This window comes from Macaca nemestrina, chromosome 6 (assembly GCF_043159975.1).
Source record: "Macaca nemestrina isolate mMacNem1 chromosome 6, mMacNem.hap1, whole genome shotgun sequence".
In the NCBI taxonomy this organism is placed as follows: Eukaryota; Metazoa; Chordata; class Mammalia; order Primates; family Cercopithecidae; genus Macaca; species Macaca nemestrina.
This window is the reverse complement of record NC_092130.1, coordinates 52,061,388-52,075,425: the sequence shown is the minus strand read 5'-3', so window position 1 is coordinate 52,075,425 and position 14,038 is coordinate 52,061,388. Positions and strand designations below refer to the sequence as shown.

The 14,038-nt window shown below is 39.6% G+C and overlaps 1 protein-coding gene and 1 long non-coding RNA gene across 2 annotated transcripts in view; one reads left to right on the top strand and one right to left on the bottom strand.

The window, feature by feature from the left end:
• LOC105467220 (fibrillin 2) overlaps nucleotides 1-14,038 on the bottom strand; it is a 275,881-nt gene that overhangs the window by 63,008 nt on the left and 198,835 nt on the right. Inside the window, exons 26-34 of the mRNA XM_011716704.3 lie at nucleotides 11,552-11,680; nucleotides 10,619-10,744; nucleotides 8,616-8,741; nucleotides 8,074-8,196; nucleotides 7,788-7,913; nucleotides 7,337-7,462; nucleotides 5,535-5,657; nucleotides 3,169-3,291; nucleotides 1,307-1,432 (exon numbers count right to left, since the gene is read on the bottom strand). Coding sequence (XP_011715006.2) covers nucleotides 1,307-1,432; nucleotides 3,169-3,291; nucleotides 5,535-5,657; nucleotides 7,337-7,462; nucleotides 7,788-7,913; nucleotides 8,074-8,196; nucleotides 8,616-8,741; nucleotides 10,619-10,744; nucleotides 11,552-11,680 — 1,128 coding nt within the window. The remainder of the gene's footprint in view (nucleotides 1-1,306; nucleotides 1,433-3,168; nucleotides 3,292-5,534; nucleotides 5,658-7,336; nucleotides 7,463-7,787; nucleotides 7,914-8,073; nucleotides 8,197-8,615; nucleotides 8,742-10,618; nucleotides 10,745-11,551; nucleotides 11,681-14,038) is intronic.
• Nucleotides 12,380-14,038, top strand: part of LOC105467219 (uncharacterized) — a 34,853-nt gene continuing 33,194 nt past the window's right edge. The window contains exon 1 of the long non-coding RNA XR_003014788.2: nucleotides 12,380-12,596. This is a non-coding gene — a long non-coding RNA (uncharacterized lncRNA). The remainder of the gene's footprint in view (nucleotides 12,597-14,038) is intronic.

Below are 14,038 nucleotides of genomic sequence, written 5' to 3'. Positions count from 1 at the left end.
ACCACTGCAGGGTGTATCATTTGGTTTTGTTTGGTTGACACTGATGAATTGTGTGTTTGTGTGTGTGTATGTGTGTGTGCATGTGTGCCAGTACTTGCCATTTCTGTTCATTTGGTTAGATACTGATGTAGGGGGAAGTTTTTAAATCTGTTTTCATTTTATCCTTTTTGCTCAGCAGTTAGGTTTTTTTTTTTTTTTTTCTCTGAGGCTGCATGACTGGCAAACTGAGTTTCTTTGTTGTTTGTTTATTTTTGCTTTGTTTTGTTTTGAGACAGAGTTTCACTCTTGTTGCCCAGTCTGGAGTGCAATGGCGCAATCTCGGCTCACCACAACCTCCACCTCCAGGGTTCAAGCAATTCTCCTGCCTCTGCCTCCTGAGTAGCTGGGATTACAGGCACGAGCCACCATACCCGGCTAATTTTGTATTTTTAGTAGAGACGGGGTTTCTCCATGTTGGTCAGGCTGGTCTTGAACTCCCGACCTCAGGTGATCCACCCACCTTGGCCTCCCAAAGAGCTGGGATTATAGGGGTGAGACACCATGCCCAGCCCAAACTGAGTTTTTTAAAGGTTTTCTGTGAATCATAAATTCTGCTGAAGCCCTATGGTGTATAAACTATTTTCAATCTCTCCTTTCTTCATTTATGTTTTCATATAGTCCCTATTCATAACACAATGATGGCTCAAACTATACATAATGTGAATTGAGTTTCTAATTTAATAGAAAATCCAAATTCTTTTTCTTGGAAAGATATCATACTAGGCACAAAGACCCATTTCTAGGAAAGGGGGATGATGTCATCACTTAGAATAAGGAACCACTAGTATTAAGCAAAAGTACAGCCCTTGCTGAATCCCTGAAGAGGACTTCCATTCCCAGACATACAGACAGAAGTCTCAACCATGAAGGTAAATGCCAAAAATGAGCTTTTTATGATTTTGATAAACACAATAAATAGTGGTGGTTGAGACAAGTAATGGAGCATATTTTAAAAGCTGAATAGTTTCTCCACATGTCATTCATTTAGTGATAAAAAAGAAAGAAGAGAAAAAATGGTTAAAACAGAAAAAAGAATGAGCCAAACTTCCAACTACTGGCTCTTGGCCAGGAAAACTTCATAAGAGATGAAAGCTGCCTTCATCATTATTCATTCGGCAAAATAATCCACGCTTAAACGAACGACTTTTATATGTGCAGCATGTGCTATGTATTCTGCTTCCAGGTGGAGCTTGTTCCAGCCCTTGTTGTGGTTTCATTTGCTGTGGCTGATCCAACTTGAAAATGAGTTGGAATCCTGGTGACCCACCTTGGCAGGATCTGCTGTCTGAGGCTGGAGTGAAGCCCATCTCACACTCGCAGCGATATGCACCCGGGACATTAAGGCACTGTCCGTTCTCACAGAGGTTTATGTTTTCTGCACACTCATCAACATCTGCACAAAAAAGGAAATTCCATCTCTGTCAAGTTCCAAATTTCATGACATATTTTCTCCCTGCCCTATAAATAGATCAGTTTTACTGGCTTGACTTAATGCTTATTAACATGAAACAATAATCACATTCACTTAAAGGAGGGTATCAACCTGAGAGAAAGTCTATTTATCCTGCCCCCCGCAACATTGAATTGTAATATAATTAAAGAAAAGCTATTTAACCTGCACCCTAACATTCAATTGCAATATTATTAATAGGAGAAATGCAGACGTCTCTCACATTTGCCTTCTCTTGTCAGTGGTATGCCAACGTTATTTAGATATGAAAAACAATGGAATTAACCTTAAAATGGTGATCATTCTTTGAGAAAATTATAGTATTCGAATAAACAACTTGCTTTTTCACTAGTTCAAGTGTTTTAAAGCAAACTAGAGACACTGTGGGAATGGGGAAAGTTTCTTTCATGTCATAATCTTATAAAAATACTTCTATCTTAATTACACAAATGGACATTACTCACAGACCTTAAAGATAATTTAATTCTATCAATTGGAATCAGAGGGAAGGAAAAATCAATGTTTAGTGAGGGTGTCATTTGCCATGTGCTGTGCTGGTTGCCTGACATGCATTTTTTCACTGAATTCACCAATCTCCTGAGGTTTAGAAGAGGAAGAACCTGTGGCTAAGGGCATCCAAGTAAGCTGACAGAGCCACAGTAAGGTAATCATACATGTTGACTGAGTCAGGATCTGATTGCAGATGTGTCTGACTTGAAAGCCATGCTCTTTCCTTGACACCACAGTGCGGAGAAATGCCAGGAAAGATGCAATATCTAGGGTTACAAGTAATGAAGCTTTAATATTGAATAAACACATTTCCTTAAACAGGCATCTGAAAATGATGAGGCTGCATTTTTGATGTCAACAATTAGAAAATAATTTAGTCTATCCTTTAATTATGGGTTTAAAATGTGTACTGAAAATCAATTGAGAAACACTTACTTTATAAACTGAAAAGTATTCAACTTTATGTCCAGCAAGATTATCTAGCCTTACACATGCATACAATGAGAGGATGCTTTATCCTCAAAGAATATGAATGAATAGAAGCTAAATAGAAGCTAATATTTACTGAAATTTTGTGATGTGTTCTTCTAAGTCCTTTATTTGTATTATTCCATTTAATCCTTTCAATGTCATGTGATAAACTACTGAGACTTTGATAAACACATTAAATAGCAGTGATCAGATAGGTCATATATCCTATCTTAAAAAGCTGAACAGTTTTCCCACACCATTCATTTAAGAATAAAAAAGAAGAAAAGAAAATTGTATTATTACTATTGCATTTTAAATCAGGTCAGACAAGTTAAGCAATTCACTTACAGTTACAGGCAAAAAATGGCATAGGCAAGATTTGAATCCAGGTAGTCTGATCCAGACAAAAGCTGCATTTTTTTAACCACCATGTTACAAATAAGTAAGACAAAATGGCAAATCATTAACAGTATATGATTGTTACAAATGCCTTTATTTGAAAACTTTCAAGAATATATCTGGAAAGTCATTCAGATTTTTGTGTTTAATGTAAGAGAAAGATACATAGTCACCTGCAGGTCAAGTATAAAAAAAGTAGTTACTTTTGTCTCCTTTAGCTATAATTTTCTTCAAATGAGGAAGCATATAGAGTGTTCTATGACCAGCCCATCAGAACACACCTCAGGACTGTCACCCACCTGAGCAGGTAAAGCCATCTCCAGTGAAACCTTCGGAGCAGGCACAGCGGTATGAGCCTGGGGTATTTACACACTGAGCATTGATGCTACACTGGTGGGTTCCATTAGAACATTCATCCAGATCTGCAGAACACAGCAAAAAAGTTCAGAAATGAAAATGCAATATTTAAGCACCTGGAAAGAAAGTTTGTCTTAATTTACATATAAACTGGACAAATGGCATGCGTTTTAGTTTGCAGGATCACAGTTCCAATTCACTAAGCTCTCAGACCCAATATCCAATGTCCATGCCATAAATGTGGGCCAAAATTATGAACTCAAGCATTTTGTGAGATATATAGTCAACATGAATTTTTTAACAGCTCAAAGCAAACTAGTGTTAGATCTCATTCTGACTTCTACTGAGGGTGAATTTTATTAGTGGTTTCCTTATCAGTAAAAGGATCAATTCTGAAGGTGATACTGAATTTCAGAACAGGAAAATTAACAAAGAGTTTTCAAGTTTATTTAATAGAAGAGGAAACAGAGATATGATTCTTGACCTCATGGAACCCTTAGTCTAGTAGAAAAGACAGATGTTAAACACAGAAAACAATTAAATCTTGCTATATGTGCCATGAAGAAAAGTTACAAGGTGTCATGAGAGAATAAAAAGGGCATCCTATTTGGGCTGCAGAAACAAAGATGCCCCCTTTGAGGAAGTAGTTTTTAGTAAACGTCAGACCTGAGGATGAGAAAGACTTAACTGCTAAACAGAGGTGGGGAAGGGTATTCCTTCCAGAGGGAGGAGCGCATGGTAAGACACCAAGGAGGAAATGAGCTCGGTGTGACTGAAGAAACAAAAGGAGGTTACAGTGGCAAAGCAGAATACACCAGACAGAGGGCGATGGACAATTAAGCTAGAAAGACAATGGAAACCCGCAGCCAAGGGAGGGAAGATGCATTTTATCCTGAATTCAATGGGTTATAGTGAAGACTATGAAGAGATTGAATCCATGCTCCTGCTGCTATGTGGAGAATGGACTGCAGGAGGGCCAGAGAGGGAACAAGCCAACATACCAGAGGGGGGTTATTTTAGCATTCAGCAGACACCAAGATCAAGGGTCCATGAGAGAGACAGACAGACAGAGAGAAAGACAGAGAGGGAGAGAGAGCACAGAGAGACTCTCTCTGCTCTCTCTGGTTGGGACTAGAGTAGAAGAAAGAAGATGTAAAGAAGAGGATGAATTTGGGTGACATCCTGGAGCACAGGAGGCTGGACACAGCTGAATGTCTTGCATCAGAGGCAGGCTGTCTTGCAATAGTTAGCCAAAATGACAGATGGACAAGAAGCACAAAAATGGGAGGCTGAAAAGAGAAAAGGGGTAGGCACATGGGGCTACAAAAATGGGAATGGGGGCATGGTTGAAAAGTTATGATAGTAACCCTGGAAAGATGGCTGGACTAGAGGCTGGTGCTTCACTAAGCCATTGCAGGATGTTATTTAGCAGTTATTCGGAAGCTCTGATACTTCAAATTCTATAGTCAGCACATAAACTTTTGATAAGTATGAAATATTTGAATGGATAAAAAAGTATATATTCAAATTAACTTATAGTTTTGGTAAGAGATCTTAAAGCTATTTTTTAATCCTTACTGTGGGTCTATACGTTTTTTGTAAGTTATCGGGGGAAGTGAGTTTAGCTTGCTTTCTTTTCTGTTTTAAATTGACCTGGAAATTCTTGCCAGTTGGAAAAATGCTTTATTGTAAGGCAAGTGAAACACTAAGCATATTACACAGAACTGTGAATGACACTCAGGGTATATTCTAGTTCCTTGCCTCTCAGATATAAAATACTTCTCCTTAGACTCTGGCTTAAGAACCATAAAACTTGGAGAAATTGCCCATTTTTTTTTTCTTCAAACAAGACCTCTTGGAATCCAAGACAGCATTTAGAATTTCCTGTAAGAAGAATTCTATTTTCTAGTTAGATGCTGGTATTGTTGACTTACTACAAACTTAGGTTATCTGAAAAAACCTTTTATTGTCCTCCGTTTATTTCACTGGATTTTAAATCTCACTGATTACTTCTTTGAAAAGATGGGAAGAACATACTAGTCATTTTTCATCATACAGCTGTGTTTGGATCACCAGCTGCATATCAATTTTTTACTGAACAACAACACATTGAAAAACAGGTGCCAAGGCATACTGTTGAAATTTTGATAAGGGTAAAGAAAACTCTTAGCCAGGAATTACCTTGCAACTAAGATGGCCTTTTTATAAGGGAATTAATAAAAGCGAAGAGCATGATTCTACAATCGTGCCAAAAAGAGCCTTTAAAAATCTGTGCCTTAGCAAAGGATATTTACATTTGCAAACTCACCAATACACTTGATGCCATTTCCAATCCAGCCTTCTCTGCAGCTACATTTGAAGCTTCCTGGGATATTCAGACATGAAGCATGCATGTCACAGTTATGAGCACCAATTTCACACTCATCCACATCTGAGAAACCATAATTCATAAGAAAAAATAAAAATACAAACTAATTAATTCTACTTCCAGATATATTTTTGTATAGGTAACATTTTAAAGTAAAGATGCAACTGTATGGAGAAAATGGTAGCCTAACTTTTATTCTTAAGTTTTGTAGACTACAAGAGGATTTGGAAAATTCATGATCCTAATAAAACGAGTTCTTCCCTAGAAAGAACTGTCAGCCACTTTCCAGTAGAAGAGAGATAGACACAGCAGTGTTGCTCCCTGGCAGGTACGTGTGTCATCCTGGGGCCCTCTTCCCTGTCCAGACTCAGACACAGCTCCATAAAGAGGACATTCGATTACAGATCAAAAGAAATCTTATTTCCAATAAGAGACAGTGCTATTCCTTCCTAATGATATTTATTACATATTTTTCATGAAGAATCTAACTTTTTAAAAAAAGTAATAGTTTATTCTTTTTAAAATTACATGATCATTTGTCATTTTAAAAATCAATATAAATATTTTATAGAATAAAAAACTATAATTTAGGTGTTTATTTTTATTTCTTCTATTTGAGATTATAGAAAAATATTCACTGGGAATGTTATCAGGAAAGTAGCCAGATACTTTCGCCAGTGTGTGTGCGTGTGTGTATTTGTCTGTATACACACACACATATCCTTATATATGTATGTATAACCTATGTAGATTTAGTTCTCCAAAGTTTTCTTGACTATAAATAGTAATGTGTTCTATCTAGTTCAATGATTACATATTACAGATGCTGAAATCACACACACACACACACACACACACACACACACACACACACACACACAAACACACACTCTCTCTCTCTCTCTCTGTTGGCTTCACATCAACCCTGTCAGTGGTGAACACGCAGAGAACACCTTCTTTTATAATCTGTCCCTTAATGGAGGGGTCAGCTTAAGGGCTGGGTTGCCTTCTAAGTCTTCCACCACCTGCCTTGAAAAAATATCATACATAAGTCTTAAATTAAGCACTGAGGAATACATGATCCAAAACCTCGACCCCGGCATGTCCTAGCCCCACCTGCACGCAAAAGGCTAAAACTAGTTAGTAGAGAAAGGGAACAAAAGACAAAGTGGGTGAAGTGAGCAAAGAAGGAAAGTGAAGAGAGAAAAAAGAGAAAGGCAATTTGGGCAGAGAGAAGACAAAAGCAAACAGAGAAGAGCAAACAAGAAAGGAAAATATGGGAGAAAGGAAGAAAGGGAAAGGGTCTCCATGAAACTTAAGATTAATTTTTACTAGTTTAAAAGAAGTGCAGAGGTAAATGGCAACTGGGATCCCGGGTCTTTTGGTGCTCTTTGTTCATGAATGTCTTCCATGTGGGCAGCAGTCATACTCAGAAAGTGACAGCTGCTGCAGAAGCCACCATTAGCGGTCAGGGCCATGGGAACCGGACTGCACTCCTACTCACTCACTCACTCTCCGTCACAGCCCACAGTCAGCCTCCCGGTGGGTGGCTCAGACAGTGTGCTACCACAGAGACCAGCCAAATCCATCACACATGCTATGGGTCACACACTCATCCCACACACGGTCACAGCCTGGTGGTAGGTAACTGGCCTAAGGGATGCCAGAAAACAAACGATGCTGAAAGTTGGCCTTTGACATCTGAGAAGTTGAAACACAGAGAACACAAACTTGAAACCTACCTGTACATCCTGTGGTCCCCTTCTTCACTGAGTAACCCAGCTGACAGTGGCAAATGAAGGATCCCTTTGTGTTCTCACATTCCCCAAACATGCAGATATTTGAATTTAGGTCACATTCATTCACATCTAGAAAATTTATTTTCAGTATCTTAGTAGGTGTTCATCACAGTAATTTAAAAGCTATCTTCTATACTGAATAGCATAATACTGAAATACACAGGTGAGATCTAAAATATAATCCATCTGCAAATCATCGTGTTGTAGATAAATATACTTTCTGCCTTTAGAGATTTTTAAAAGTAATTCTTCCTGAGATTTTATAGTTCTAGTAAAGTGATTTGAATTTTTGAAATAACAACTGAAAAAGCCTTCCTTTTTTCACGCTTGTGTGTGCATGCGGGTGTGTATGCACGTGTGTGTATAAATGTTTATCCTTTCTTATGATACTCACCAATGCATGTTTTCATGTCCATGGAAGCCATGAAGCCATCATAGCAGAGGCAGCGATACTCTCCAGGAATGTTGGTACACTGACCGCCATCACAGATATCGGGATTGTTTTCACATTCATCAATGTCTGATGATACAAAATTAGCATCAGATGAAAATAAAAATGTCATTCATCAATCTCAAATGCTTTTGTTTTCTATCTGGTTCCACTTGGTAATATCTGCAGCCATATTTTCAAGAAAAAAATTAACTAGATGTACAAAGCCTATGTGTTTTCCTTTCTGTACCTGCACACGACCTCCCATCTGGCATCAGGGCATAACCCTCACTGCAGCTGCATTCGTAGCTTCCCTCTGAATTTGTGCACTGGGTGTCACAGCCTCCGTTCATTATCATACATTCATCGATATCTGTGAAAACAGCAACGCAACCACATTACTTGTCAGGTCTGCTTCCTTAAAAGGAGTTTTCTTCTTTTTAAACAGATAATGCTAACGTGGCTTTGAATTTTTCTCCCCACTATGTGTGTTGATTGAACATCATCCTTCTTAGTTCTTTTAACTTCATTTTAGGCAGCATTCCATGTTTAACTGCAGTACCCTAAGATTAAATAATTTGGAAATAGAAGAACTATGGGGATTAGAGCATTTTCTACATTAAGTTGAGTGAGTCTGCTGCAAGACCAGCAAAATATCTGAGATCTGCCCCCAGTCTTACATTCATTTTCGGGACAAAGGATTTGCATAAGCTTCATTATAATTCAGTGCCAAAAGTTTTCCTAGGCTGATTTGAGACATATGAGTTTCAGGCCTGCTTGGTCTCCCCTTACCTGTACAGCCCTGGCGGTCTGGCGTGGCCTGATATCCAGGATTGCAAGAGCACTGATAGGTTCCAATCATGTTCACACATTTTCCATTTCTGCAGAGATTGTCACTCAGGGAGCATTCATTAATATCTATAAAAGATACAAAGAATTAATGCTTTACACAACGTCAAATCACTAAAGCCATCAGAAAGGTGCTTCACCAGAGCAGTGGTCTCCAAAGGGGTCTGTGTACTTCATGGGGAAGTGAAATGTTCTCCTGGGGGATTGAAAGAAAATGCTGGAGTCTCTATTTCCATCTACAACAGTACTGTTGAGTAAAGCTTTCTATAATGATGCAACTGTTCCCATATCTATGCGGTCTAATACACAGCTGCATGTGCTACCGAGTACTGGAAATATGGACAGTATAACTAAGGAATATTTAATGTTATTTAATTTTAACTGAGTTTACATAGCCACACGTGGCTAGTGACTATCATGTTAGACCACACAGACTGCACACATGCCAGAACTGAAGCTAAATACTACTTAATATATGAACTTACACGGGCATGCTCACCTGGTCTATATTAGATGGTGAAGTGTTACCTACATGATTTGAAGTATCCTGATGGAAGACTGATGGCTCCACAAGACAGAGGCATGAAAATAGGGCCTTCACGTGTTTAATCGTTTACACTGTGCTATGTTTTGTGTGTCGGGATAGTAATCTACAAATCACACTGCCTGTTTTAAAATAAACTAACCCCTATAATATGGGCAGGTGCCTTAAAAATAAACTAGTACCAATAATGTAAGCACAAGATAACAGAAGAAAATGGCAGAGTGATACGCTTCCTTATATAAACTACTTGTCAGGCGTAAGATAACGTAAAAAACAGTGACAATATAATCAGATATAACCAGAAATTCATTCCAAATTTTCAAAATAACCAAGATTATACGGCATGGGTTTATGCTTATGATCACTAAGTGTATATTATACAGAAATATACATTTTGTATTCTGCATTGTTCCTTTGGGGGATACTCTTTTAAGCTATAAGATCCATGAAAACTAAGTAACAAAGTAAACTTAGATCTGTGACTCACTGTACCTCAATATGTACAACCATGAATAAATATTCTGGAATTATTAGTGTGAAAAAGTCTTTTATACCACTATTAAAATGAAATAAGAACATTAAATACCTTTTCATTTATCACTTTAAAATATCTATTTAATCTATAATAAAATTCACCTCATATACTAGCGAAGCAATACATATGGCTTATAAATAAATATATGTGTATTAGAAAGGTGTGCTCAAATTATGATTTGAAATTTAGTGTGCAATCTGTTCTATTTTAGGCTGTCTTATTTGCTTACGGTTTTAAGAAAGATTTCCTGTGAAGAACATGCTTTCTGGCTAAATCAAAGTTTTAAAGCCAGTATACCAGGAACCCAGTAATTCCAGAGACTTTCATGTATTATGAAAAGCAATAGGTTGCAATGTCCAAAGACCAGTCATCAGTCTTCTTATATCCTTTCTGGCATCCCTACAGAGCTCAGGGCAGATGAAGAAACCCAGTGTTTCCCTGAGAAGTGGGTTAAGGGTGTACCGTGTTCACACACATGCAAGCCGCTCTGTGAGCAGGCACAGGGGCGCAGAGCGGAGTCTGCCTGAGTAGATGGGAAGACGCTGGGCAAAGGTGCACAATGCACAGGGCAGCTTTCCCATTTTTTCCTAATGGAGGATGACACCACAGGGACATCCACAGGGCTCCTCACCAATCACGTGGCTTGCAATAAAAAAAGAAGCCAACCAGAGGAATGCCAGCTCATTCAAGAGTGTCACCCAAGCATCCACTGAAGACACAGCCTGCGTCCAGATGTAGGGAATCTCAATTTCCACCTTTTAATAAGCTAGATCTCATGTGCTCCTCAAACAACAGGTTTGTCAGAACTGATCCCTGCTCTCTACCAGTTGTGCTGGGCAGGTTTATGTGCTAAGGAGATAAACTCACCCACACAGTCCTCACGGGATGGTGACAGCTCGTGTCCCAGTGGGCAGTCACACTGAAAGCTGCCCTCAGTGTTCACACAGGTGCCACCCCTACAAAGGAGAGGGTTACGTTCACATTCGTCAATGTCTGAAAGGTAAAAACGTGAGATCCATTAAAGAACTCTGAGGGAAAAATATTCACACATACAGCGTGGGAGAAAGAATACTATCTGATGGGAGAGTGTGAGTCAGTGTAAGAGATACGCTCACAGGAGATGGGATAATGCTTTCCTCACTTTTCCTACAACCAACAGAAAAACTAAACATTCTACTCTTAAAGGTAGTAAGCTTTCAAGAAATTTAATTGCATGAAATGAGCAGGCTCATAAGGGGTAGAAACAAATAATATTTGCTTTATATCACCCCAGACTCATGATATATTGCTGTCAGTTATTCTAGTGTCTATAACGCTAATCAGAGTGAAGGAAAATCTTAGATTTATAACCTACTATATCCTATGAGGTAAGTCCTATATTGTGCTGAAAATTAAACAGTGGGCTAAAAGGTTGGGAACCAAAAGGGTTTGTAATAGTACACAAATAAGAGCAATAACATGGGATTGGCATGACTGAATACAAATCTTGGGGCCACCACATGATGCCATGCATTTTAAATGAGTCCCACCTAAGTAACTAGTCTGTGTGATTTTAGTTTCTATGAATAAACAGGATCCAATCTGAATATCTCATTGCCATGAAGGCCCCAAGAGGTTGGGGCTCCCTGAGAGCTATCCAGGAGTGCATTTCCTGTCTGACATTTAAATCTCTTCTCTCTCTCACCAAAGATCCTGGCCACACATGCCGTTCGCAGCCCGAAGATAAGCAAAGGTCATGCACACGAATGAGTCTGTGCTAGTATGGCTTCGACCTGGCGAGGAAGAGCTCACGGTGCTTACCCATGCAGTTCTTCATCATCATGAACCCGCTTTCATAGCCTTCGAAGCACTCGCACTCAAAGCTGCCTGGTGTATTGACGCAGATTCCACTGCCACAGAGGTCAGGAGAAATCCTGCACTCGTCGATGTCTAATTCACAGGGTTTAAAAGAAATTTAAAAATTGAATGACATACACTTGGCCTTCCACGTGAAGGTGCTGCATGCTTGAAATGTTGGGGACATTGGTGGCTAACAGTACAAGGGTATGTTTTGAGTAGATCCAGATAGAAGGGCCTGGGGCCTGAGGCACATTCCTTTCCCCAACTGCCAAAACTGCCACGCCAACAGGCAAGTGGTGCCTTTTCACCTGCAAAAATTCTGAATTGTGGATCTATTTTTGTGGCTTAGAAATAGTAACAGAAGAGGGGGCATGGCAGCTCATGCCTATAATCTCAGCACTTGAGGAAGCCCAGGCAGGAGGAATGCTTGAGGCCAGGAGTTTGAGACCAGCCTGGGCAATGCAGGGAGATCCCATCTCTAAAAAAAACAAAAAAATTATTGGGGAGGCTGAGGTGGGAGGATTGCTTGAGCCCAAGAGGTCAAGGCTACAGTGAGCTATGATGTATGATGTGCCACTGCACTCCAGCCTGGGTGACAGAGACACAACCTGTCTCAAAAAGAAAAAGAAAAAGAAAGAAATGTTAACAGAAGGATGAACCCTGCAACTGTTCTATGGGCTGAATGAGGCAGGTGGTAAATGAGGCAGCCAGGCCCCACGACCTCATGTGTGATTGGAAGACAGTGCTGGTCTACTACACTAGCCCATGCCACCCCAGGTTGGAGCGTGTGAAGGCAGGGCCCCGTCTCTGTGCAGGAGGGACCGGCAGACCCCAGAGAGATAGGCAGCCACGACGGACCAACCCTGAGTCAGAGAGCACAAATAGGGCAGGGCCATGGTGTGTGCCCCAATTTGCGTTTTTGTGTCATATTCAGATGTAAAGCGCTTATCGATTTAGTAAGCCCTTTGGTGACATGAGCTGTCACTATCGTGTGAGGACTATGTGGGTGAGTTTGTCTTCTCTTTTTATATATTACAGTAAATAATCTTCAGCATCTATACTCTCAAACACAGGGTTCTCTGAGAAATCTATGCTTATAACTACGATTTTTAATAGAGAAGTCATGTCTATATAAAATATGTTTAAGAAAACATGGCCTGTTTACAAACATTTTAGTTCAAAAATCGTAAGTTTCTAATCTAAAAATCTGTCAATAGGGAAAAATGCTCCACCGCGATCTCTTTATTTTGATGAATTTAATTTTGAAGTTTTAAAATCACAGGATTTAGTGCATAATTTGTGCATGTTCTCTTGAGAGGGGGATCTCAGTCTATGCTTTCTGCCAGCTTTTACTTAGTTTTTCTGTATTTATTTCTCCAATTACAAGTGTCTTTATTTATTTCCCTCATTACTGGCCATGCGAAAAAAATGTAAATACTTCCTTTTAAACAAACATCTTAACAGAATTTATTGATTCAATTAAGTAGCTAATATTATGTATATTAATTTTCTTTCTATCTACCAGTATCTAAGAACTGGTGTTAAGAGCCATATGAGGAATGTGTTCTAGGGTGGAGCTGGGACAATCTTTGGCTAATGTGATGTGGTGGGAGTTTCATAGTATAAACAGTATGGATTCTAGAACCAGATACCTGGCTACAAATCCCAGTCTGTCATCTACTGAGAATAGAGCCTTGGGAAAATCTTTTAGTCTCTCTGTGCCTCAATTTCCTTATTTGTCATAGAATCCACTTCATAGAATTAAACGAATATTTGTTAAGTGCTGAGAACAGTGTCTGTCTCATAGAAAGTGCGTGCGCACGCACTCTCTCTCTCTCTGTCTCTGTCTGTCTCTCTCTCTCTTTTTATATAAACTTCTCTGCTCTGCCAAGACTTGGTAATTTGGAGGGTGTGGGCTTTTGAATTGGTTCTTGAAGGTTGTACAGAAATGCTAGCTTTAAAGATACAGAATAAATAGGCAAGAGATGAAGCGCACCAGTGAAGAGAAAGGAAGCATTTCAGGGAGCAGTAAGCCACAGACTGGCTGGACTGGAGAGGCTGACAATGAGTGTGGGTACAAGAGGGACCCATAGGATCAATAAAAGCCCCCAGCACGGGAGGACACCGGACTTTCCTGCTGTGAAGTTGACAGCCAACAATTTTCCACGGAACTTCACATTATATCCTGATCAATGCAGCCCTGTCAACGTGTTACAGACATTAAGCAACTTGGCTAACTTCACAACAGAGGAAGAGGTGGGGTCAGAACTGGAAGAACCCTGAGCTTCTTTATCCAGGACCAGGACTGCCTATACCAGTGGAAGTTGTTCAGTGGGAAGTTACACAATCCAGCCCTGCTTGGATGGTTAACCTGGTGGTTGTGGCAGTGAAGGATTTGACTGTGGGGACTTAACAGGTTGGGAGATCCTGGAGGAGTCTGTGATATAG